A 26902-nucleotide genomic window follows, 5' to 3' on the forward strand; every position below is an offset into this window, starting at 1 on the left:
CTCTGGAAATTCCAGGCATTCAATTAAGGAACAGAACTGAACTTATGAGAAAAAGGAGCCAGGACGACAGGGAGAAGTGTATACCAACAAAGCCAGTGTTTTGCCTTGGTCTCATACCAACAAGTTGCCTCACATTTCTTTTTGCAACTAATCTACTTTCCTTGGCTCACCCTGGGTCCTAACACCTTTTCTGATTAATTGGGGAGGAGGAAGGGACAAGGGAAAAGAACATAATGCATTGATCCCTAACAGTGGTCCACCTCCACTATTGAGGCTCATTCTCTTAAGGAGTAGACCCTAGATTCCTCAGGGAAATATAGACAATGGAACAAGAGAGGGTCATTTGCTAATACTTCAAAAACCAGCTCTTTCACAGATCAGGCAGGGGAGGAATGATGGCTGAATGAGTCACAGTTGTCCCTCCAACCCCAGCCAAGTGGAATGAGAAGACAAAAACAGCTATGGGAAGTTCTTCCCAAGTCTTGCCTGGGTTTGCGGCACTGCCTTGGTACCCTCCCTCCCTACATGTATAGGTCAAGGAAGATACCAGAAAAGAAGCTGCCAGGGGAAAAGAAGGAGGAGCAGGGGCCAGAACTCAGGCTCTGTTTTGACCCAACGTTTATTTGTCCTTTTACAACATGTTTTTGGTTTAGAAACTGCTTGTGATTAGTTAATTTATTTTTCCAACATTAACTCAAAAGCATGTAAAATAAAATGAACCTACTCACTATGTAAACACCCAGCAGCTGTGGCCCTTATCCTGGAGTGGACGGGGAAAGAAGGGACAGCATGGGCAGCATGGAGTGAAGTTCAGGTGCTTTTATTACTGCTGGGGGCTGGACGCTGGCTCCCTTGATCACGCCTCACACAGGCCACCCGCCCGCTGTACCCCTCCCCCAAAACTACAACAGAAATGGCGCAGGCTCAAGGCCCCGATTCCCTGTTGGTAATTCACTCTCCACCTCCCAAATGAAAATCGCTTTTATTTTTATCGCTTTTGTTTTGTATTTTTTGCAACAGAAACCCCCTGTCCAGAGTCTGACTGCAGCTTAACTGTTCGGACTGAGGAATGGAGCAGGCCCCGGGTGCCCCCGGTCCCTCTCAGGCAAGAGCCTCCCTCCCCTGGGGACCGAGGCCTGGCCAGCTTGCTCCGTGGCCAGCCGCTGCCCGCTTAGCCATACAGGTCATCGTCATTGTCTTCCGTGTACACGTTGCCTCCGGTGCCTCCACCACTGCCCTGGCTGGGGCCAGCCCCGCCCTGGTTCCCTGAGGGGAATCTGCGGGCCAGAGAGGTTCATTAGGACCTAGTCACAGGCAGCCTCCTCCCTCCCCCCTAGGAGGGTAAGGAGCTTGCTGAAGGTCACAGGAGAGGGAGAATTAGAGGTATTTGGGGCCCAGTTCCTTCCACTGGGCCCCTGCCCAGCATGACCAACTCCCAAGCAGACAGATGCTATCCCACTTCTCTTTAGCTGGTCTACTTTCCTTTTTCCCTCCCAACGTAGACTAATGTCTATAAACCATCCCCAAGTACCCTACCTTGGGTTTTACAAGTCCCATCCCTCTTACCTGAAGCTGCCAAAGCCCCTGCTCTGCTGAAGGGTCTGGGCAAACATCTCGTATTTCCGGATATCATTGTCACTGACAGAGCGGCGAGCAAAGCGCATGGCCTCCTCAAAGTGGTCCCGGCGAATCTCAGGGACTGGGTCATCTTCTTCTACCTCCTGCAGGGTAGAAAGATGTGAGCAGGGGTTTAAGGCCTATCAGGGCTCACCAAGCCTGGTTCTCCCTTTCTGCCCCCTTCTCCCCCAAAGAGCTCAGAGCACCTCATACCTGGTGAAAGAGGTGACCCAAAATAAGCCCAGGCTCCAGGTGGGCCCTGAACAGATCAGCCCCAGAGTCTGGCTATGCTGTACCTAGTGTAAGCATCATCCCTGATGCTATCTTCAAAGAAGTCCAAACATCCTCCAAAATGCCTGTGGTGGTCCATTACATTACATAGAGACTTGTCTAATACCTCCTTGATCTGTTTTTCTTTTCTGCTTAAATTACAATTTGGGCAGGTAAATAACCTTCATGTGTCTTGGAATTTAGGGGAAGAACATGTTCTCCATAGGTCCAGACTAATGATTTCACTGGTAGACAGCAAAGAAATAGTAAATAGAGCACCAGGAATCTGGAGGACCTGAGTTCAAATCCGGCCTCAGACACTTAACACACACACAAAAAACTAGCTGTGTGACCTTGGGCAAGTCATTTAACCCTAATTCTCCTACTTTTCCCCCTCCAAAAAGCAAAAAAAAGTGAAGAAATTCCCTCTACCAATGTAGACTGGCAAATGTTCTGCAACTTTAGAAAGCTGTTTGGGACACTGAAAGATTATATGATTCACCCAGGGTCCCACTCAGAGATTTGGTCTTCCCACTTTCGAGGCCAACACTCTTACCACACACAAGGTTCCCTCTCAAAAATCCCTCTACTGATTGGACAGAAGACAGAGACAAAAATAACTATAATCCATGGCAGAAGGTGGCAGAATACAACAAAGCGCTCAGAGAATTTAGGGGAAGAAGCAATCACTTCCACTGCTGCGGAGCTGCATAAAGAAGCTGGCATCTGAGCAGTGACTTAAGGGCAGGATGAAACTGGGACATGTCAAGCAGTATGTGTTGGTTACAAGTAAGTATGCAAATAATGTAAATCAAAGAATATTAAAAGCTAGAAGGAACTTTATGAAAAGAACAGTATAAGATGAAGTCAGGAAGTTACTGGCTCCAGGCTATGGAGGGCTTTAAAATAACAGGCTAGCTTAGTCTTTACTTGGGAGATGAACTTTTTTGTTTTTGTTTTTCCACATATGATCAGGTACTTGTAATAGAAAGATGACCTTGGCAATGGTATGAAGAATAGATGAGAGTGAGGCAAGACTCAAGGAAGAAAAATCAAATAAAAAGCTATTTCAACTATCTATACTTGAGGTCACTGAAGTTTGAAGCAGGGTGGTGGGTAATGAGAAAATAAAGGAGGGGGTGGGTTCAAGATGACTTAGCTAACTGCACGTGGGAGGGGAAGGAGAATGAAGAATCAAAGATGACTCGGAGGTTTTGAGGTGGTTGACTAGGGCAATGATGATGCTATAAATATATTGAAGTATATTCCTATATTTAGGGGTGTGTGGGGGTGGGGAAGATAAGCTGTTCAGTTCTGTCCACACCGAATTAGTGCATGGAGTAGATGTTACAATGGAGCTCTAGAATGAGGTCAGGATTAAAGATACACATGTAGGAATTATCTGAATAAAAGTAATAACTGAAATAAACTGAATGGCTAAAGTAGCCAAGGGTCACAAAGCAAAGTGTACAGATAAGGCCATGGGGAGAAATATGATTTAAAGGAGGAGAAAAAAGCTAACAAAGAGAGCTAAAAAGTCCAGTTTAATGGAAGGAGGGGAGTTATATCAAGAAGGGCATGTTCAATTGTCAAGTACAACATCAAGATCAAGGAAAAGGCAGAGTAAAAAAGCCACTGGGTTTGGTGATGAGGTTACTGATAGCCTTAAAAGCCATTTCAGTAAATGCACTGGTGAAAACCAGACTGTAAAAAGGGTTGAGGAGCATGTAAATAATGAAGCTATAGCAGCAGTTTGGTGAAGGGCTAAGTACAGAGCTTGAAGGCATATAAAGGCAAGGTTTTGTTTTTTTTTTAGGATCAGCGCTTTCATAGGAAGTCAAATGGAGAAAATTAATGCAAGAGAAGGAAGCTGGAGGTGATGAGATCAAGCAATCGGCATGACAGAAGAAAAGAATGCATGAAACTTAAGGAGGCTTTCAGTAGAGGAATTAAGAGTTCCAAATCAAGTGTCTTGTCTCCCCATCAGAGTGTAAACTCGGGGCGGTGAGGAGGGAAGAAATGGACAGATGACAATGACATCCTCTATCTGATTCGAGCATGGTACTGATTTAGTATTCCTTAAAGCCTGGCTAAATGGAAAAGCAGTTGGAGAAGAGGACTTACCATGGCAGAGGGGTTGGTCTGCCTTTCCCGCTCTCGTCGAATTTCACTCTCAATGGACTCACGGATAGCCAGTTTGCAAGCACGCTGGCAGATCTCTGTCAGGTCAGCCCCAGAGAAGCCATTAGTCATCTTGGCCAGAAACTCTAAGTCTACATCCTGCCAAAAGTCAGAAAGCAAATTCAGTACCCAGAACTCAAGTCCCAAAGAGAAGGTCTTCCTTCCCCTGGTTCACCCTAATTCTCCCTTCTATAATGACCATTCCAGAGCTCCAAAACCAGAATTCACAAGGGCTACCCAAGGAACACTCCAAATACGGCCTAAATAGTTCTTTTAGTAAAACAATCTGGGAGGACAACCACTTTCTCATCACATCAGGCTGCTGTAGGAAAGAGACATGGCTGTCAATTTATTCCCACTATCCCTCTACTTACCTTGGCAACAGGTGACTTTCTCAGGTTGGCCTTAAGAATTGCAACACGGGACTTTTCATCAGGCAGGGGTATGTAGATGAGCTGGTCCAAACGGCCAGGTCGAAGAATTGCAGGGTCAATAATGTCAGGCCGGTTGGTGGCACCAATGATGAACACGTTTTTCTTTGTGGACATACCATCCATCTCTGTCAGGATCTGGTTGATGACTCTGTCAGCAGCACCTCCTCCATCTCCAATGTTGCCACCACGAGCCTTGGCAATTGAATCCAGTTCATCAAAGAACAGAACGCAGGGAGCAGCTTGGCGGGCCTTCACAGAGGAATGACGTGGAGAGATATGAATACTTGCATGGTGGGCACTCCCCCGCCCCCGTCCTTCATTCCCATATCCAATGGCTTTAGTTAGGCAATGCTGAGATGGTTTCATAATTCAGTCCAAACACGAGCCACCTAGTCAATTTGTAAATCCATAGGGTAAGAGGCTTGATCCAATACAGGGCTTACCTTGTCAAATATCTCACGGACATTGGCCTCAGACTCGCCAAACCACATGGTGAGAAGTTCAGGGCCCTTGATGGAGATGAAGTTTGCCTGGCATTCATTGGCGATAGCTTTGGCCAACAGGGTTTTTCCACAGCCAGGGGGCCCATAGAACAGGACTCCCTTGGAAGGTGTCATACCAAACTTGAGGAACTTGTCTGGATGCTCCACAGGGTACTAGAAAGGAAAGCTGAGAGTCAGCCTTTAATATGAGGAATTAGGAAGAGAGGTATAATCAATAAGCACTTTCCCTTCTGGGAAGAGGAAAGCCAAGTCACACATCCAGTGTGTTTCAAACCACCAGTCTCTGACATCCAGAAAACTCCAGGTTCCATTCCAGGCACCCAAAAATAGTCTCACCTGCTACCACAAATCCTGGGGAGTAGGTACCAGAAGCCTTACTTCCCATTCTGTAGAACTCTGAACTAGTCCTAAGCTTCAAGACCCCCTCACCTGAACAAGTTCTTGAAGCTCCCGCTTGACATCCTCCAGACCACCAATGTCCTCCCAGGTCACCTGTGGCACCTCCACAACAGTCTCTCGAAGAGCTGAAGGATTGCTCTGGCTCAGGGCCCACTAGTGCAAGAGGGAAGAGCTGGAATAAGACTCTGTTAAAGGAACAGAAGGAGAAGAAAAGCAGCAGGAATTATGAGGGAGCACCCTTACCCGGAAGTCATCCATGGTGACAGCCAGGGAGTTCATGACTTCAGCATCAATGGTCTCATCCTCCAGGTCAATGAGGTCCATCTTCTTTCGAATGGCCTGCAGTGCTGCTTCTGAACAGAGGGCTGCCAGATCTGCACCTACATGTCCATGGGTCTCGTTGGCCACCTATAGGCAGAAGGTCAATCTGGTTAGAGTCCACCTCCATACCTGAGGTTCTCTCACTTCCTCATTGTGCAGCTAAGGTTTGGAGAGAAGGCTGGTCATACTTCATGAATTCCAAGCCTTCTGGAATCTCCTGTTCATTTCCCTCCATAAGCTCTTCCCACTATGAGGAAGTGCCTTAGTCTTCTCTTCTCAGGACACACGGCACTAACAGATTTGCCTTCACAATTTCAATTTTCTATTCTCAAAGTCACAAATTGCCCATTATTGTACTTGCCAAAGTCAGGGTTCTCAGTGACTGGGGCTTTGCCATGGTCTTATTTTGACTGTTACCCACAACACACAGCCAGGCTGAGTTAACTTATTTCAAGGTAACCTCAAAATTGTTTTCATTTCCATAAAGTTCACTAATGACCACAGTCTATCTCTCAGTAAGCACTCCACAGAGTCTCCTGGGGCTCAGCAAACTCTCCCTTCTCCCCTCTCTCAGATCCTGATCCTTCTCCTTACCCCCTAAAGTCTCTTACCTGTTCTAGGTCTACATCATCCGCCAGCTTCATGTTCTTGGTATGGATCTGCAAAATTTCCAAGCGTCCCGTGGCGTCTGGAATCCCAATATCTACCTCCCTGTCAAATCGACCTGTGGGGATGCATGTATATGCACAACTCAACACTGGGCTCTGGCCACATGTGCCCCCTCCCCAATGGAAATATGAGTAAAAGGGAGGACCCCTACTGTTAAATGATATGGGGGAGGGGACAGAGTAGGGAGGGAGGAGATATGGAAAGGGAATGGAACTTCAGGAAAAATAGTGGCAGGAATCTGTTACTACCTAGCCCAACATGCCAGATCTTAAGATCATACATATGATCCTATGATCACACAGAAAAGAGCATTCATCAAAAATGCCAAGGGGCCATTACCAAACCGCCTAAGAGCTGGGTCAATGCTGTTGGGTCTGTTGGTTGCTGCCATAACGATCACGTGTGCCCTCTGCTTCAAACCATCCATGAGAGTCAATAGCTGCGACACGATTCGACGTTCTACCTCTCCATGGGTCTGTCAAAGCACAAGGTCCCTGGTGAATAAGTGGCAAGCTTGTACCCCAATTCCCCTCACTTGGGTCTTCTCTCCCTTAGAGGAGTCTACCTTCTCTCTCTTGGGAGCAATGGCATCCAGCTCATCAATGAAAATGATGGCAGGAGCATTCTTCTCTGCCTCTTCAAAAGCCTTCCGCAGGTTGCTCTCTGACTCACCGGCCAACTTGCTCATAATCTCAGGACCTGAAGAGATGCATCATGCAAGCAAGGATGAGGCTGGTTTCTTCTCCCCAAGGAGAGGAAGCCACTACCCCTGCCCAGGCTCTGTTACAACCGAGAAGCTCTGCAGCCACCTCTGTTAGACCCTGACCTGGGTAAAGAGCCAAGACCTTCAGGGAGAGCCACACTGCTCATCTCTCCCTGCTCTGAAAATGAGATGATGGGGACAACAGGAGAAACAAGATAAAGGAGACAAGGTGCAGACAATCTGCTTGCCAGAAAGACAGCCCGAGACTCTGCTGAGGGGGGCCACTCCCTCAGGCCTACTTCTCCCTCCCTCCCTCCTCAGAGGATGCAGGGCCCAATGGCCTCCCAGACCTGCCTCAGGCACGTTCAGAGCAGGAGCCTCATCTCTCCCGAAAGAGCCAGCTCAGCATTCCCATACAGCTGGGGCAGATAATGAAAGAATTCAAACTCACCTGCCCACCCGCCCCAAACTGCTACTTGTTGCCCCATTTCTTGAATTCTAATAGAAAACAGTTATGAAGTACACACAGAACATAATTAAAAGAGCCCTTGGATGCACGCCTATAACCCACTACAGTCATTTGCCTTCCCTGGTAAGGAAGGCATCTGAATTCATTCCCACCCCACCAGGGGAAGTAAATGCCCCGAATCCCCTTTCAGATCCAATGCTTCTCACCTCTGTCTCAGATTTAGCTAAACTTAAGGGAAGGATTCAGAAGAAAAACTGTGTGTGTGTGTGTGTGTGCGCGCGCGCGCACGCGCGTGTGTGTGTGTGTGTGTGTGTGCGCGCACACTGTGTACTGAGGGGACATTTAGAAAGCAACACTTAAAGTCAGATCCAACCCGCTGAAGGAAGAGATAAGTAACTCACCATTGATCAGAAAGAAAAATGCTCCAGTCTCATTGGCTACAGCTCGAGCAATCAGGGTCTTCCCTGTTCCTGGAGGCCCATAGAGCAGGATGCCCCGAGGAGGCTGGGAACAGGCACAAAGTAGATTAAAGAGAGTTAAGCTAGCACCCACACTGGTTCTCTTCCCTCCCTCAACTCTCTGTCTTCAAGAAGTTTAGCAAAGGCTCCTCATACTGGGGATAGGATGAAAAGTTTAAACCTAACGAGTCCTTAGTAGCAAAAGCAACAGTATGACTCACTATTCAGCCCAGAGGAGTAAGCTGTTCAGTGAAAACACTGGAAGGGGAAAGAAGACAGGGAAAAGGTATCAAAAATTCTGGGCCACAAGTACCTGTTATCTCAAGAGAGCTCAGGAGTTAAGAAACCTTAAAAGCAAGACATAATACTTTGGAAAACTCTAGTCAAGAGATTTCAAAAGCTATAAAGAAACCAAAAGGTTGGGGCGGCTAGGTGGCACAGTGAATAGAGCACCGGCCCTGGAGTCAGGAGGACCTGAGTTCAAATCTGGCCTTCAGACACTTAACACAAAAACTAGCCATGTGACCTTGGGCAAGTCACTTAACCCCAATTGCCCCCCAAAAAGCAAAAAAAAAAAAAAAAAAAAAAAAAAGAAACCAAAAGGTCACCTGATCCCCATTCTTCAGGAAGGTGACTACATCACGACGAACAAATAGCAGATTTTAGAGATCTCTAAGGATGAAGGTTCCATACTCTCCATCACTGTCCCATTCTAGTGTTCATTACATCCTTGGTAAATTCTTCCAACTATAATCTCTACTGAGCCAAGCCCATTAAAAAAAATTCACAAGAGTTGAGAAGACCTCAGGTCACCTGATGCCTGCATTATCATCAATGAGAAAATCAAAACTCAAAGAGGTTAACTCTGACTTGCCCATTGCCCTTAAGTGTTTCCTTCTCCATGACATGAGATAAGAGAGAATGAAAGCTTAGTACTCCCTCACACAAACCACTCACATACCATAGTACAGTCACTAAGTTGTACATGCATTCATTACTGAGTGCAAAAAGTTGGGAGGAATATAGAGATGAATGAAACATACTTCCTATACTCCAGTAACTTTCAATCTAGTAATTTTAAACTTTTTCTTCTTCAGGCTAAACATCAACTCTAACCTAGACTGATTTTTCCCATTCCTGTACTTCTCTTTGACCCTTTTCTCTAAACCCTCTCCAGTCCCTCCACATCCTATAAAGTGACCTGACTTGGATATAACATTCAAATTAGGGACTTACCTAAAGATGACTTCCTGGCCTCCACTCACCCTATTCCTTCTACGTCAATATTATGCCAGGTTATTAATTAAAGGGTCAGTGTAGAATCAGACTCAGCTTGTAATCTGAATTCAGGAACTCATGCTCTACCTCTTCCAAGGCAATCTTCCCCAAAGTGTAAACGTTGGGATCCCCCCATTAATTGGCATGCTCGCTTTTACACTCACTTTTCTAATTACCAAATTAATTTGCCTTCTGAAGACCAGGAAAATCAGGCTAGTACCAGAACCTAGGATTCCCAGGAGCACGTGCACCCAAATCATTAATTAAATGACTGCACAGTACTCCTTCTATGGGATACCACTCACTATCCCCCTACAATGATATCAAGGCATTGTTAACTATTTTTCACTCTCCCCTTACTTTCCATTCTTCCTTCACAAAGTATGACTTTAAAAAGCTCTCTTCCTAATGTTCTTCTTGGGCAGGACCTTATCTGAAGCCGAAGGTCAAATACCTTTACACCAATGGCTTTAAAAAGGGCTGGATGTCTCAGTGGCAGCTCCACCATTTCCTTTATCTGAGCCAACTGTTTCCGGCAACCACCAATGTCATCATAGCCCACTTCATTGAGAGACTCTTCTTCATCCTGGATGAAATAAAGTGTGTGTATGTATATATTAGCAAGATCAAAGATTCAAATTCGTCCAATGTCAGAATATAGGAGCATATATTATTTTAGGGAAAAGGAAGGCCTTAAGGAGAATAGATTTCCATAAGATATCCTGGCCCTGGATCCAAGAGATTCAAAGGAAATCTCCCCTGAGAAAGGTCTCTAACACAGCTATTTCTACTCTCTGATGAAAACGACTCTAATCAAGCATCACCCAAAGGCTAAGAACTGGGAAACTAAAGACCTCAAGAGTTCTGAAGGTACCACTCCTGGGGAAGCTAAGCTGCCACTGTGGTCTGAGTATCTGTTCCCAAGTGTTTCTTCTAAAATTACCCTATCCAGCTGGGTTTGCACAAGAACCCATCAACCCCAAAGGCTACGTTCTACTGATTCTTGGCCCACACCTAAGCTTTTATTTCTATACTGGAGAGGGCTATCCTTATCTCAAGGAGCAGCTTGGCTTGGGCCCACACCTGAGGTTGGAGCTCTTCAGCCCTTCTATGTGCTACCATATCACTCTCAATATAAAAACATTCTACTCACATGAATTCTCTACTTAGCTGCCTCAATACCCCACTCTAAACCATCCTACACACTCAAAAGATTAATGAGCTTTGACCACAAGGGTGGAGTTTACCTCTCGTTTGATGGGCTCCCCTTCACAATGGATCACTGTATCTGGAGCAACAATGCAGTAGGGGCTGGGATCCGTCTCCACCACTTTGAATTCTACAGCACGCATTCCACCACGGACAAGGAAGATGTCACCTGTAGGATCATTGTAGTATATAGTTACTATATGTAACAACAGTACTTGGATAGTAAGTTAGAAAATACCAAGTGTGAGTTCAGCCACTAACACTGGGACCCAGAGCCTTGAAAGCACATGGGCTCACATGTCCTGCCACTTGGTTAAGGGGCAGAACATTTATCTGGAATTAGGAAAACCTCTTTGCCACTTGGGTACCCTGTATAGAAGAAAGTCTTTCCAATAGATGATCAGTTTTTGCCACAGATGATTAACAGTCTAAACTTCAAACCAAATGAGGAAGAAGGGTCAGTATTAGAGTTTCACATAATGGAGGCAGGAGGAATCACGTTCTCACTAGGAATCAGAATTAGGCAAACTGGCAAAAACCTTACCTAGGAAGGATGTTGAGGGTCACCTGGAACCCAACCACCACCAAGGCCTAGCCTGGCCTAAGAGAAATAAAAGAGGAAGCTTTCTCTCCTGGGTTACAAGATATACCTATGTGAGTGGGGGCAGATGAGTGTGAGAAGTTAGAGAGGGAAGTCAGGTATTAAGCATCTTCTAGAGATCACGGATATCTGCACCAAGTAACCCTACCTATAACATATGCACTGCTATGAAAATGGCCCTACTAATTTATTTCTTAAAACTCTTAACTTACCTTTCCGGATGGGTCGATAAGCTTCCAAGAAGTACGGCTTAAGGTACACCTCAAAGAGATTGCCGGTGATGCCTTCCACCGTGTCATCGATGGGCAGCACATGGATACGTTTGCCGTACTTCACATCTGGGCACGGCTGGATGCTGAGGACGACAAGCAGACTCCACGTTACCCACCACACTGCAGCCCCAAGCACTGGGTGTCGGAAAGGGCCTGGTACAGAGAGCTGATGGCAAGTGAAAGAGAAAAGGCAGGGATGGCTTTAGGTGAAGAGAGGCAGGAGAGTGGAGTGGGAGGGAGGGTAGGAGAAAAGGCAGGAGCTGAAGCAAGACATCACACACCCAGGGCCCTGGTTTCCAAGGGGGAGAATGATTGCCAGAAATTCCAGATGGGGACCCAGCTTAAGGATAATGACTCTTACTACCACTCAAGGAAAGCAACATGGGGAAAAAGGGAAGAGCAGCTCTTCAAAAGCAAAATGTTAGCCTCCTACCCTGCCTTCCCCTTGGTGTCTCATGGCCTCACTTGACAGGGAAGTTTGGGCCAGGAGAAGGGGTGAAATTAAACAATAGTCAGACAAACATGACAACTAGAGCCCCGATACCAGGCATTATACATATGAAAACAAATTTATCTCCATTCTATGTGTGTCTCAGAAACATGCCTAAGGGATCTCTTTAGCTCTGTCTCCTAAGAAAAAAAATTACATGAGACTCATAGTGAGGAGAAAGCAGCTAGACACACCCAAGATGAAATAACACAGACAGTGAGAACCCTCCTGTAAAAGGCAGTGAGAGAAGACTTTAACTAAGGATCAGACAAAAGGAATCAGTTTGGAAAAGAAGAGGAAGCAAGGGAAGGTCACTAGAGACCATCATCCATGATCAGCACTACATAAGGCACTTCCCTGGAGTCAAAGTCTGATATACATGGGTTCTCTCTTGTATTTATCATCACAAGATCCCTAAGATTCTTGGCTAATATCCTTCCCCTTAGTTTCCTACTACCCAGCACAAGAACACAGAACCCTCAGCACAAGCAGAAGCAGAAGAGACACTGCAAGAAAAATTATTAGTCTGGGGATGTAAGCAAAGTCACAAAGCCCTGGTTTTCGATGAAATAGTGAGGACATTCAACTCGAAGCCATGGTGTAAGTGAATTTACCGGAGCCAATCTCACACAAGTGGTTGCTGGGACCTTAGGGCACTTGAGTATTCCCCAAGAACACACCCAAACCCTGAATAGTCACTCCAAGTCTCCCTTCCATGGTAGGGAGGAATACTTATGATAGGCCAACTTGTGCCTACCTAGTCCCACCCCACTGTCCAGAGCTCTTTCAGGTCTCTTTCATTAAGGGCCAAGGATCCTCACACACCTGATGACATCCCCTAGGCGCACTCGGAGGTTGTTGCGGACAACCCTGTTCATTCGAATCTTCTCATCTGAGCACGTGTCGTCAGAAAGGACGATGCACACAGCTTCCCGTCTCTTCTTGCCTTTAAGCAACACTGTGTCACCTCGGAAAAGCTGCAATTCGTCCATCTTGGCCTAGAAATAGCATAAAAGTCACTGGTCAGTAGGGGGCAGCCCCAGTGAGTAAGCAGTAGTCCAACTATCTGCAGTCCATGTTCCTGCTAACCACTTTTCCCATTAAAGCATAAAGTATGTCTGAATAAAACAGATCAGCAATATAAATTTACCTGAGACAGGGACACCACACTGTTGTCTTCATTAATAGCTTCATCAACAATTAACCGATTGGGGCGGTTCTTCTGCTTGAGTATGGCTGTTGATAAGTCATCTGCTTTTGAACTGGAAAAGGAAAATCAGTTAGACTCCCAAGGCCACATCACTTTTACCCAAGGCGGGGGGGGGGGGGCGCTCCCTGAGAGCTTTGTCAGGGAAACTTTAAGGTCAAAATTATTTTCACAATACTAAGATGTTTTAATTTCTAATATGGTAAATGCTGACAACTATAACTCACATAAACAAAGCTCTTTGGGGTCCTCAATACATTAGAGTACAGTCATAATAAGAGACTTAATGCCCATAAACTAATCATGAACACCAACCTATGCAAAACCTATCACCACAAGTTTTCAGTGAATTTACTGCTGGTATATATATATATCCGAGTGTTTCTGCCTCAAACACAGAAAAAGAACATAAGAGACCTTAGGTGTTCTGAAGAAATGGAGAAGTGAATACAAATTTCTTATCACAAGGACAAAATATTTATTACTGCCCCTATGGAAAGTAGTCATGGGCAAAAAAAAGAAAACATTTTTATGAGTAGCATCAAAGGCTAATAATGGTACTCTGTTAGCTACACATCCATTTGTTCACAACACTGTTTAAATAACTACTATATAAGAGGCAAGCTCTTCTAGGTTTGGGTGGCCAAGTAGTATGGCATTTGTCTCATAAACCAAAGATTATGGGTTCCAACCCCATCCATACCTGACATGGAAAACTTTAAATCAGCAAATTTTGGGGAGACAACATGATGATAGAACACTAGACTTGGAATCAGAAATAATGGGTTTGATTCCATTCCATAAGCTGTGTAACCTTTGGCAAGTCACATAACTTCTATGACCGCACTTTCCTCATATGAAAAATTATGACACCGGCCTTAATGACTTTTGAAGTCCAGTTCATTACAATCCTCTGTTCCTAACAGAAAAGTTTAAAATAACAATTTCCACCAAGTCTCAGAGAGTCCCCAACCTTCTTTCAGGTTGTCTAGGGTTAAACCCAACAAAAAGATTCTCAATACCCCATGGCCTTTTACTGTCAGGACTCCATTTTAAGTCTTTCCCAATAACTTCTATCCACAACTGTAATAACCAGTCCAAAGACTATATAAATTATTAGCAAATTTGTGAAAAAATAAAACAACAGAATAAATTAAGTCTGAGGTTTCCAGAAAAAAAGTTCACATTGGATGCACAAGACCACCTTGCAAGCCACCAAGAGCTACTAAGTAAAGTAGCTTCACAGGAAGTTGAGCCCTAGGACACAGCTTAATGGAGCTGTTCAAATGTCAAGTGGTCGAAACTAAGAAATGCAGAAACAGGTGAGGAATTTCTGCTTTTTATCAAGACTTAAAAATCAAGGCTGTCAAGGGTAACCAGTCATGCAATCTACACATTTCATAAGAATTCAAATAAAAACTTTGAGGGCATATCAATAACTATCCTACCAAGCCCAACTCCAATACCAATCAGCTTTACTTAGGGACACTGTTTGATTTAATTTGGACAGGACTTTGGGAAGGATCAACCAATTCCTTTTTGATCAAGAACTAGAAAGTTAACCTTAAGCCCAACTGATGAAGGAAAAAGTCTCTTGCAGCATAATTTTTTTTAATAACAGGAATAAGAACATGTCTGTTCACATTAAACACATGTTCCTTCTCAATGAAGTTATACGATTTCTAGTAATTCTTCCACATAAAAACGCAGAACTTGAGGGGCGGCTAGGTAGCGCCGTGAGTAGAGCACTGGCCCTGGAGTCAGAAGGATCTGAGTTCGGATCCGGCCTCAGACACTTAGCACACACACACACAAAAAAAACCTAGCTGTGTGACCTTGGGCAAGTTACTTAACCCCAAATGTCCTCCACTTGCAACAAGCACCCAACACTATCATTTCCATCAGTTGAAAAACCCACCTGTGCAACTAATGTGAATAATATACTTCAAAGCCAGAGAAGAAAATAATGATAATGATAAAGAATCAGTATGCCTACTGCCAAGCACGATTTATGTGCCAGTTCAGGGCAGTGAAAGTTCAGCAGGCACTGAGCCCATCAGGGCCCTCTTTCCCAGCCTGCCCCACAACCTGCCCCTCCCACAATAGGGACTAGAAGTGAATTGTCTCTAAGGTACAGCCATCTTGTTGCCTTACTAATGTAATTGGAGAGTGGTAGCAATAAAAAGGCAAGGAGAATGAACACAATTTTTAAAAATGCAAAAAATGCCATTGGGGCAAGTTTTGCGATGTAAACTACCAATAACCCGATGATTAGACTGACTTCCCCAAGGGTATCCTCTCTCAGAATGGAAGAAAATTAGGTCAATTAAGCCAGCAGGTCAAGTAGTATGCTAACTCCTGAAGGCTCTTTAAAACATAGATAGGATCCAAGTTCTATGGTCATCTAGTCCAGTCCCCTTTTACAAATGAGGGATCTAAAGCCTGCAGAAGTTAAATGACAAGCCCAAGGTTACACAAGTAGTAAGTAGTATTGGCAAGATTTTGAACCCATATCCTCTGACTCTAAGAGCCAATACTCTGTCTTTTTTACCATGCTGTGTCATCCTCCATCTGCTTTAGCTTGACTCAGACCTTAACCAAAGTAATCCTGGGTCCACACTCTGGACTCTATGAATGACTTCAGAGGACCAAAGAGAACCCTGAGATACAAGCCACAAATATGAAGAGGGTTCTAAAGAGCAATGTGATGTTTTAAAAACCAAAGGTTTATTTAAAAAGTCGAGAAGTTCTCTAATGTGATAAAGAAAATGCTAATGGGGTAAAGTATTTAATAGAGAATTACTGCAGTGACTAAGGAGTGCTACTAAATTATACCTTACACTTCAGGGAGAATGGGCAAAGAACAGAAGAACTGCAGTAAACATAGGGAGTTACAGTAGAGAGTACCGGCCTTGAGTCAGGAAAACACAAATTTAAATTCTGAACTATTTCCTAATGGATAAAAAGAGGATAATTAATAGTATTTCTCCTTCCTGGGGTTGTTGGGAAAATCAAATCAGATGTACATTTGTATGTCAAGTCAATGAACTTACTAATGGCATACTCCATGCAAGGCAAAGTGGGAGGTGTTAAAGATACAAAACAAGACAAAAGAGCACTTTGCAAACCTTAAAGGACTGACTATATAAATGTTAAGTAGTACTAAAAATAGTCCCAACGCTGGAAAACTGATACACTTACTCTTGGAAGCAGTGAAGGGCAGAGAAGGAAATCCTTTCAGCCATGGGAGCTTATAATTTATTTTAAACTTTTAACGTGCTAAACTTCAGGCTGGGAATGTGGATGTCCAATGAATGATCCTTCTGGATTACCTTCCTCACCATTAGGAACCTACACCTCGGGGGCCGGGTTCCCTTGGGCACTCCCACCAACAAAGCTGGCAGCTCTAGTAGAACCCCACCTCCATCCCCAACACCAGTAGAAGCCTGAATTCAAAGACAGACAGTACAGGACCAACTGGCAATAAATCTAAAGATTGAAACCATTAACGGACAACGAGAGCGAGAGAGAAGAAAGGAATAATCTCAGCAGCTCCCAGAAAAAAAAGAAACCGGATTTCTCATCTGCATAACAAGAAGCAACGAAGTAGGCCATTTAAAGGGGCCAAAGCAGGGCCCCACCCCAATCTATCAGCTCACCCCGCTCCCCCGAAAGCAGCAAATCTACCTTCCGTCAAAATTCCAGGAAGTGATTTTAGCACCAAAATGCCAGAGTGGAGGAGGTTCTTCCCCGTCACCCCCAACGCCTCGTTAGCCCCGCACAAACGTGCGGTCCCCCGAGGAGTTAATAAATTTGACTAGGCAGTCAAGTCCAGCTCCACCCCGCCCTCCATAATCGCCCGGCCCCACCGACTCTTATTTCCCAAAATTGGCTGGTTCTCACTTCTCTACCAGGATCTGCCCCAGAGCCCCAGCCCTCACGTGGCCTGTGCCCCCCAGGCCGGCGGCACTGGCCGGGGCCCTGGAGGAACCACCTACTCCAGCCGAGGAAAGCCCCGGAGGCCGCGCACACCTCCCCATCCTCCCCCTACTCCTCCCTCCTCCATCGGCGCGGCTCTCCCTGAGGACGAGCGCAGGGCAGGTGTCCTGGGCCCAACGCTTCTCGCAGGCGGCGGCGGCCCAAGGGCCAGGCTAGGCCCAGCGGGGCCGGATCCCTTCCCCCGCCCACTGCTCCCACGGGAGCCGCCGGGGCCTGCATGACACAGCAGGATCGGGATCTGGCCCGGGCCCGGGGCTCCCAGCGCCGCGTGCCCGCCGGGCCGGGCTCGAGGACGCGCGCCGGAGTGAGGTGGCCCGCCTGGCCTGCGGCCCATCCCCAGCATGAACTGCGACCCGGTCTGGGGCCTACCCTGCTCGGCCGCCCGCCCGAGGGCCGAGGCCTGGGACCCGGGGCCCATGCGCGCCCCCGCGGGGGGAGGGGACGCGCAGGGGAGACACTTACTCGGCTCCCGAGGCCATGGCGCGCGCCTGTCTCCCGGCCGGCGGCGCGCGGGTAACGGCTACGAGGGGCTGGCGGCGGGCGGCTGGGCCCGGCGGGGCTCGGCTCTCCCAGGCGGACGGTGGCGGTTCCTCTGGGTGGGCTCCCTCTCGCTCTTCCCACGGAGGCGGCGGTGGGGAGGGCAGGCGACTCGGGCTCCGGTTTCGGGAGAAGGAAGCGCTGGCGACTCCGGCGGCGGCTGCGGGCGCTTCAGGGAGACTGAGCCGAGAAGAGCCGAATCATCGGAAGGGGAGAAGCACGCGGTCCAGCCAATCAGCGCCCGCGCTGCTGGCCCCCTCCCTACCCTCCGTTCCTCTCCCCGGCAACCCGCTATGATCGCCCAATCATAAAATTCACTCGTAGATCCGCGCCCGCCCCTAGGGTGCAACACGCCTGGCAACGCAATGGTCATTGGCCACGGCGCTACGCTTCCTCGGCGGACTAGGAAGCGCAGCCAATTAATAGGAAGGACGACGTCAGATGGACAGGCGAGAGGAGGGAGCTCGCTTTCTCTGAAGTGGACTCTCCCACTTGGCCCCAGTTCATTGGCTCCGAGGGTTAGCGCTCCAGGATTTCCCAGCCGACGTTTAAACACAATGGCCTGGGTCCTCTTGCCTCCCCTATTGGGGTTATGGACCCCACAGTTCAATCCATCATATTTCCGTCACCCATCCCAGTCCCCACCCACTTTCCAGTCATCTTCAAGTCGCACTTTAGCCTTCGCTTTCCCTGCAAAACTCCCAATCACCCTCTAACCCTGTGCCCTAATCTTCAAGCCGATTCTGTCCAAAAACCAGTCACTCCAGGCCTCTCACTGACCTCATTGCTATAGAAGCCCACGTACCCTTTAACCCCTGCGTCACTCAAACCCTGATCTGTCCCCGAGTCCCATGGTCTCGCGGCTCCGCCTTGAACTCCAGAACCTCCCCCTTCACTTCACCTCATCCTTCCCCACGCAGTGTGCACTTTCCTAGGGCCTTAATTATCATCTCACGCCCCAGACCAACTATTTCTCGAGGAGAACGGTAACCCAAAACTACATATCCCAGCATACACTACATGCCCCTTACCCCTCCAGAACACTGCATTCTGGGATTTGCAGTCCTTGGTCCCAAGACTCAATCCACCTTTGAACCAGGCCCTAATGCTTCACTCCTGTCCCAAGAATGGGAGCTCTTCTAGAGAACTACCCCTCTCCCTTGATGTCACCACCTGCATTTTCCACTCTCCCCTGAGGAGCTTGCTTCTCTCTCATTTACGCTGCCTCCTTAATAATCTCTTCTCTCAGGAAATCCCCAGCTGACCCTGCTTTCAGTTCTAGATTGGATTTGTTCCAGACCCGGTGACTGTAAGTTCTGAGTAAAAGGAAATGTGAGATGGAAAGGGGGTTATACTGGGGTTCTGAATTTTACCAGCTATGTGGCCATAGGGAAGTCTCACACTTTTCAGAGGCTGTTTCTTCATCCATAAAGCAGACAATATACTATTGGCCTCACAGAGCTGTGAGGAAAGTGCTTTGTAAACCTCTAAGCATTGTGTAAATGTCACCTATGGTTACTGATGAGGTATGGGCTCTGGGAGCCCCGAATCTTTTGAGGTACAGGCTCTGGGAACCCCCCTTGAACTCTAAAAAGCCTTACATTGTGGCTGGGCCCAAACCTCTGTTACTAGACTGCCCACCCTGGAGCCTATCAAAATATCAATCCACCCTTGAACTAGCCTAGCCCACCATTGTCTGTAGTCTCCAGGTAGCCTCCAGCAACTTCCCGCCCTTAGTCACTCATTGACCCTCCCCAAACTCTTCCTCTAGACCACCCCTAGATTCTCCCACAACCTTCTGTATATGAGACCCCATCTTGTCTCCATGTGTGTGCCATGAAATGACCTATCACTGCCTTACTCTGTGTCTAATACAAGGGAACTTTTAATAAATTTTACTTGTCTTTGGCAGAGACTTATGATGTAAGGCTTATAGCCTCATGCCTCATCAAATAGGACGATTTAATCAGAGTTCAAGGGGGGCTCCCAGAGCCCGTACCTCAAGGACTCAAGGAGAGCTCGAGGGGGCTCCCAGAGCCCACGCCACATCAGTTACTGTGGCCACTGGATTTCCTTCTATTCTGCTTGTGTCTTCTCCACTAGACTGGCTGATTTGGGGGAACAGGGCCCCCGTCTCCTTTTCATGCACTGCCCTAGGGTCTAGCTCAGGGCTCTTAATATCACGCCTTGTACATTGCCAGTTATCCTGGAAAACCGTACATAGTTGTTTGCATGTCGTCTCACCCATTACTGTGGGCTCCCTGAGAGCAAGGACTGTTTTATCTCTTGTATCTCCAGCACACAGCACAGTGCCAGGCACACAGTGTTCACTTAATACAAGTTTTATGTATTGACTGACTGATGACCACCAAAACACTCAAATGCCAATGCACAAGAGCTAAGTGAAGGAAGAAATCCCAAGTATCCTCAGAATGCATCACATCAGATAGAGGGCTGTGTCCGGTGTCCAGAGACCAGCATTTATATGCCAAATAGTAGGGACAGACAGACCAATGGAAGATTTTACTGGAAAAAAGGAAAGGGGTGATAGGTACCAAAAAAAATACAGAAGACTGACACCTAGATAGATGGAAACCAGACAGAGTGACCCCTGATCACTCATCTCTTTACCCCTCTTCTTCCCTCCATTTTGAGGAGAATGACCATAAAGACCAGCCGAGAGACCAGGGACATGGCTTCCCCTAGCCTTACTGAAGTCCCAGCCCCAGGCTCAGGCACTCCCCCAGGCTGAACTAGGAGAGAGGCCCAGACAGAGAAGCTCCCCGGGAAGCCAGGATCAAATAACCGCTAAGGGCACGGGTGCCTCTGCAGTGATTTCCGAAGCTCTTGCATGAAGGACTCCTGATCAGTGATTCGAATCCAGTTCATAAAGGACTCTAAGTACTGGGGGAGAAAACTGGAGAGAAAGAGAGGAGCGTAAGGGAGAAACGAAGGCAAGATGGTCCCCTCTCAGTCCACCCGCCAGCCCTCAGTCTCACCCCTCAGAGTCTTCCTGTTGCTGGTTAGCCTGGGCCTCTAGCCTCTGATAGAGTGCAACGGCCTCTTCCTTACGCTCCAGCCTCCACAGGACATGCAGTAGGTGTAAGGAAGCATTTCGGTCACCTGCATCACCCATATAGCCCATCTTCATTAGCTTTAAAGGGATCCCATAAATGACTTCCACCATTATACCTCACAGAATCCCTCAGAAATCTCCACCAGCCTGCTCACAATGAATGGTATAAGAGCACACCAGTCCTACACCCAAGCTGGCAAAGGAGAAACATATCCACAACACACATATATTTGTGATCACACCTGCAAAGTACACCTTGGCACAGTACCTGTATAAACAAATATGTATTTCATATGCCAGCATACATACTTGTACATGTAAAAATTTCACAGTTGGGCACTACTACACATCCCTCCAAATGTACCTATGTGCACACCCTACATGAGACCTTCATGCCACCCATCTATACCTGGGCAAACCTGTACACCAAGGAGGAAATCCCTTAGAGCCCGGGCATCCTGGCCTTCTGCTACCCATTCCAGTCCTCGGCTAATTAATGTCACTGATTTCAGCCTCTGAAGAATCTTCATAGGTAGGCAGACCTCTGAAGGGAACTCATCTTCATGGCTGGAGATAACATCTACCCTCCCCCCCCAAACAAGTTAGCAACCTGCCTCATAGCCAGAAAGCTCCCAGGGCAGCCCAGAACCCACCCCCCATTTCTCTGGAGTCCCTGTTCCCAATTCATTTGTGTCTGCCCGTCCTAGCAAAGTCTCTCTGCAGAGGACACCCTTCCCCCTCTACAGTATCAGAATTTCCCTTGGAGACAGCCACAGGAAGCCCAGAGGTGGTAGGAAAGGAAGGAAGAATCAGACTGGAGCTCACCTCCACTCAAACCTTGGTCTACATTACCACCTGCACCTTGGTCTACATCTCTGTGCAGAGGCTGCATCCGGAAGAGTAAGTCAAGGCACCTAAAAGGGATGATATAATGTGTTTTTTGTCATGGATCCCTGTGGCAGCTCACTGAAGACTGGAAGGAAATGCTAATTTTCAAGTAGAGATTAATGAAAATAAAGATGTATTTCCCCCTCAAGTTTATGGAGCCCTGAAATCTATCCAGGGACACAGGTTCAGGAACCCTGCTCTAAGAAGTAGGCAGCATATGGGGCCAAGACCTCCCTACCCAGAGTCCCAAGAATCCCATGTTAGTAAAAAGTCACACCCTGCCCCCCACCCCCCACCCCCCATTCACAGTATTCTCCCCCTTACCTGCTAAACTCCTCTAGGGCTTCTCTCCGGGCCCCCAGTCCAGCGTGGGCCTGACCCTGAAGCAGGTGGGCAGCTGAGGCCCACAACAGGCAAAACAGATGCTCTGAAGGGTTCCCAGAGAGAGATGGAGCTGAGGACAGGGCAGGCCTGAGCCTAGGCTCCCCTTGACGCAGCCACAGTTTCTGGGGGACCAAAAGCGATATCCGGCTAAGTAGCTCTTCACATACGGTCAGCGAGTCTTGAAATCTGCCCACAATAATCAGTGCTGCTGCCGTCTCCAAGAAGACCTCAGGTGCCCGAGGAGCTTGAGAACCACCAGACAGGAACCCAGAACGCTGCATACCCTGAAGAGACACCCACCACCCCTTGTGGTTCTTCTCTGGTATCACCCACACTCTCTCTCCTCTGACCCAGGCCTTGAGGCCTGAGGAACAAAGGTCTGGATTCTAAGCCTCTGAGGGAGTCCTCCTCCTGAGTTCCTCTCAACACTCCCCTCCAGGAAGCTTTCCCAGACTCACCCTTCAAGTAGGGATCTTTTAATTCACTGTGGCACTTAACACAATGCCACAATGCCTGGCATATAGTAGGTACTTAATAAATTGTTTAATTGATTTGATTAATTTGACTGATTATTTTTATCCCCAGACAGCACAGTGCCCCACGGATGGTAGGTTAGTTGGTTGAGAGCCCATTCAAACCTCAGGAGAGGAAGATGGAGTTATACTGCTATAATCCAGATGAAAACCAGCATGTAGCCCTCCTCCATCCCTCTGCCCAGCCCTGCCTACCACACACCCGGGTCAGCAGCCCATCAAGCAGATCCAAGTCCCTCCTCCATCCCTCTGCCCAGCCCTCCCTACCACACACCCGGGTCAGTGGCCCATCCAGCAGTGAGGCCAGCAGGTCCAGGTACTGCTCCACAGCTTCTTCATTCCTAAGGATCCACAGCACGGATGACTGTTTACCCCCTCGCTCCCCCAGCTCTGTCACTCCCACTACCCTTCCAGCAGGAATGGTCCTGACCACCAGTGCCCCAGTGACTGCTGTTGTCCATTACACAGACTTTTTAGGACCATAACCTCCCTTCTTTCTTCCCCCAGACACCATTTCTGAGTCACTGCTCTGCACTGGGGGAAGGAATGCCCACATTTTGTTTTTTAGCATTTAATTGATCAACAGTAAGCAAGGAGAACAAAGGTCAGAGGAATGGGGAGAAGGAAACAAGCACTTATTAAATGCCTACTATGTACCAGGCACCACACTAAGAACTCTACAAATACCATCTCATTTAGTCCTTGCCAAAACCCTAGGAAGCAGGTGCTATTACTGTCCCCATTTTACACCTGAGGAAACTGAGGCAGTGAGAGGCTAAGTGACCTGCCCAGGGTCATTCATGGAGTCTAAGGCTGGACTTTAACTCAGGTCTTCCTTCCCAACTCCAGGCCCTGTACTCTAGCCACTATGGCACCCACAGTGCTAGGGGAGAGAGAGGCTTGTCGCTTTCTGCTCCTGATATGTGTGGGTGTCTGTGTCTCTAACTTCCTTAGCTGGAAGGACTGGGGCTGACACTGGATGGGGCAGGATCACAGGACAATGAAGTGAGCAGGCTGAGGGCAGGGGCCAGGGGGAGAAGACGCTCGAGGCAGGGTGGACAGAGGCAGCCTCTCACAGAACAAAACTGCCCCAGTTCCACTGCTAACTTGCTGTCTGACCTTGAACAAAACATCTTCTTTTTCTGGCACTGTTTCCCCACCTGCAAAATAAGGGGGCTGGGCCAGACAGCTCTGAATTCCCTTTATCTTTGTACCCCCAACACCTAGCACAGCACCTGACTCTGCAACTACCCCTTCACTAATGGGTGCTGATTGATTTTAGGTCTGACAGTCTATGATCCCAGTAAGTGGAGCTGGAGACACCAATACCTGCCTGTCTGGAGACACCTGCTTGCCAGCAGGTGCTTGGCCTGGCTCTGGGTCCCACAGTAAAGAGAGGAGGCAGAACTGGGTGGAGTGATCACAAGTTCTACCCCAATAGGGAATAGGGGTGGTCTGGAGCTGTGAGGGATACTCAAAGCCTGTGAGAAACAACAGATGGTAGAGAAGGGCCTGATCCTACCGGCCCATCCCACAGAATGGGATTGCATTCCTGTCTCCTTCCCCTGGATGCTGCTCCCTGCCAATCCTAGGAGCTATAGGGCTCCCTCTGTTCCTAGTGAAGCCCTGCCTCCCTCCAGCACCCAAACGCCCAGGCTCCCTGCCCTGCCCTGTCTGACAAATGGAGAGAGATTGTCCAGGCTGAGTGGGGCAGAGGGGAAGCCCACATTCAGGGTGTCAGCCTGGACCCCCGAGCCCATGTGCACACCTCTACCAGGAGCTTTAAGCTGTCTAGTTCAGCTGTGGTGTGGCCAAGCTGTCGATAGAGTCGGGCAGCCTCCAGGAGAGGGGGCCCTTGGCCTGCACCTGCTTTCAGAGCCTCAAGAAGATGCAGTAGTGCCCTCTGTGGATGACCCTAGGACGGAGAAGGAAAAAGGCAGGAAAAAGACATGAAAACAGGACCCCAAGTCACTCACTGAATCCCTTCTCTAGGAATCCTAGCCCATACAGAAAGCTTTCCTTCACCATGATCCCCCTACACCTAAGTATATGGTTCCCTGCAGAATCTCAGCAGAAAAAGACCTAAGGCCACCTTGTCCACCCAACCTAAATGTGAACAAAGATCTCCTCTACAACATACCCAACATGGGATCATTCAACTTTAGCTTGAACACTGTCAGTGATGGGGGATTCACTACCTCCTGAAGCAACCCATCCCATTTTTGGACCACCATAACTGAGACGAGGTTTTTTCCTTCCATTCAAGCCTAAATCTACTTCTGCATCTTCTACCGTGTATTTCTGATTCTGCCTTCCAGAAAACAACAGAATAAGTCTATTTCCTCTTCCAAACAGCAGCTCTTCAGTATCTGAAGGCAGCTGTCATGTCACACATGAGAACGCTCTCTTCTAAGCTACATGTGCTCAGATCCTTCAGCGTCTCTTTAGAAGCTCTCCACCACCCTAACTACCCTCCTCAGAATATTATATGTCCTCTGGATACTTTTAGTTTATCAATGTCCTTCCTAAAATATGGCCCTCCAAACTGCACAGGGCGCCTAGATGTGGTATAACTAGGCCCAGAACAGGCAGGTGGCATTGCCTCCCAAGGCCTAGCTGCCATGAGTCTCTCACTGGGGTCTAACATTGGCATCTGCTCTTTTATCAATGTCATATCACATTGTTGAGTTGTGCAATGAACATTTATTAAATGCCCACCACATGCAGGTAATGAGCTGGGTGCTATGGACCTACAAAAATAAGAGAGTCCTTGCTGGGATGGAATTTATATTCTCTTGGGTGGGATACAACTACACACAGGTGCTTCACTGGCTACAGTACTGGGTCTGCAGAAAGGAAGACTTGAGTTCAAGTCCCTGACCTCCATCTGCCTCAGCTTCTTTATCAGTGAAATGTGTTATGTATGGGGAATATCTAGAAGGCCAGTTTACCTGCAAGTGAAAGTGTGTTAAGGGGTATAGTAAGACTGGAAAGATCCACTACAGGAGCCTTTTCAAACCACTGGCTAGTCATGTCCTCTCCACCTGGTACTCATGAACTCATGGACTCTTTGGGCCCAAGTGTCAAACTTCACCTTCGACAGGATTACATTTCATTATGTTAAATTTGGCTCTCATCTATCAGGATTTTGTTGAATCTGACTCTCACCCAGTGTGGCAGTTATCTGTTCCTTCCAGCTTTGTTTCATCTGCAAATCTGGTAAGTATGCCACCTGAATCCAGGTTATTGTGATAAAAATGTTAAAGAGCATAGAGCCAAACACAGATCCTTGGGTCATTCCACATTTAAACATCAAACTATTAATTATTCCACTTGGGGTCTGGCCATTCAAGGAGTTCTGAATTCACCTATCATCTACTATTGTCTAGTCCATATCACTCCACCTTTTGCAAAACAACAGCATGAAAGACTGACCTTTTAAAAAAATCTAAGTATATCTGTAGCATTTCCTAGTCTAGCAGGAAATGAGATTAGCCTAGTAACCCCCAGTGCCACATGAAGCTGAGCATTCCCCCCCCAACTCAGGGCCTTTCCCATTACCATTTTCCGATGGCAGGCTCCCAAAGCTGTGTGGACTTGAGCCAGCACAGGACGGGGGCACAGGCCGAATGCTGCTTTCTGTAGGCTGCTCAAGGCTAATGGCAAGTTCCCCGCATGAAATTCTCGAAGACCTGGGAGATATCAGGAGGGAGATCTGTTGAAAGGGGCTGGAGTTGGGGTGGGAGGTGGAGCTGAACCGTTGGGGTCCAGGAGGTTAGAGTGATATTCACATATGAAGACCTACCAAAAAGAAAGGGAAGGGAAATGAAAATGGGGAGGTTAGCTGCAAAAGAGACTGAGATCTCCTACTGACCACACAGGTGAAGAGTATATGGTTGGCAAGAAAAGGGGAATATACTGTGCAAGAGGAACTTGTTGTGGCTAGAAGGAGGAGAATATGTAACTCACTCCCTTTCATGTCTTGGAGCAGGGTGCAGGGGCACAAACAGAGCTCTCTGTTCACCTTGGTGAAATGCAGCGGCTGTAAGAAGGACCTCCTTCAGACTCCTGGCATCCTGCAGGGTCAATGGAGCATCCAACTCTTCAGCAGGGGGGTCCCACACACTTAGCAGTGACAGCAGATCCTCAGTAAGTTCAGGGAGAGGAACCCCACTCTCTTTGTACTTGTTTGGTAAGAAGCTGCAGTCAGAGACCCCAAAAGGTCCAGAAATCCAGCCACCAATTCTCCCCTAAGGAATCCCTACCACTGAGCCACTGGGGGAAGCTCTCCTCTGCCCCTCCTCTCCTTTCACTAACCCAGCCTCACTCCAGCCAGAGCCCAAAGCTCTTACATCCCTGCCTCCCCAAATATTATCATCCCAGATCGGGACGAGGTGGACTCAA

At 47.6% G+C, this 26902-nt stretch overlaps 2 protein-coding genes across 6 annotated transcripts in view; both read right to left on the bottom strand.

Moving 5' to 3' along the window:
* Positions 1–601: 601 nt before the first annotated feature.
* Positions 602–17821, bottom strand: VCP (valosin containing protein). Its single transcript, XM_069088529.1, has 17 exons — positions 17543–17821; positions 13025–13136; positions 12700–12872; positions 11325–11467; positions 10550–10680; positions 9757–9888; positions 7968–8070; positions 6960–7093; positions 6734–6869; positions 6337–6449; positions 5648–5812; positions 5435–5557; positions 4946–5158; positions 4443–4751; positions 4012–4167; positions 1567–1721; positions 602–1277 (listed from the first exon to the last, which is right to left on the bottom strand). Exons 1-17 carry the CDS (start codon positions 17557–17559, stop codon positions 1172–1174), a joined length of 2421 nt encoding a protein of 806 aa, XP_068944630.1. The 5' UTR covers positions 17560–17821; the 3' UTR covers positions 602–1171.
* A 2122-nt stretch (positions 17822–19943) lies between these two features.
* Positions 19944–26902, bottom strand: part of FANCG (FA complementation group G) — a 9552-nt gene continuing 2593 nt past the window's right edge. For 3 of the 5 annotated variants that reach the window (XM_069088631.1, XM_069088625.1, XM_069088639.1), the window contains 10 exons: positions 26523–26682; positions 26060–26190; positions 24267–24413; positions 23828–23979; positions 22773–22839; positions 21906–22249; positions 21519–21607; positions 21103–21273; positions 20617–20740; positions 19944–20534 (listed from right to left, as the gene is read on the bottom strand). In XM_069088631.1, the coding sequence (XP_068944732.1) occupies positions 20426–20534; positions 20617–20740; positions 21103–21273; positions 21519–21607; positions 21906–22249; positions 22773–22839; positions 23828–23979; positions 24267–24413; positions 26060–26190; positions 26523–26682 (1494 nt within the window). In that variant the 3' untranslated portion in view covers positions 19944–20425. The remainder of the gene's footprint in view (positions 20535–20616; positions 20741–21102; positions 21274–21518; positions 21608–21905; positions 22250–22772; positions 22840–23827; positions 23980–24266; positions 24414–26059; positions 26191–26522; positions 26683–26902) is intronic. The other 2 variants (XM_069088648.1, XM_069088657.1) reach the window with 2 other exon arrangements.

Source organism: Petaurus breviceps, unplaced genomic scaffold, assembly GCF_028583685.1.
Source record: "Petaurus breviceps papuanus isolate PSGF00001 unplaced genomic scaffold, PetGlider_PUasm1.0 120, whole genome shotgun sequence".
NCBI lineage: Eukaryota > Metazoa > Chordata > Mammalia > Diprotodontia > Petauridae > Petaurus > Petaurus breviceps.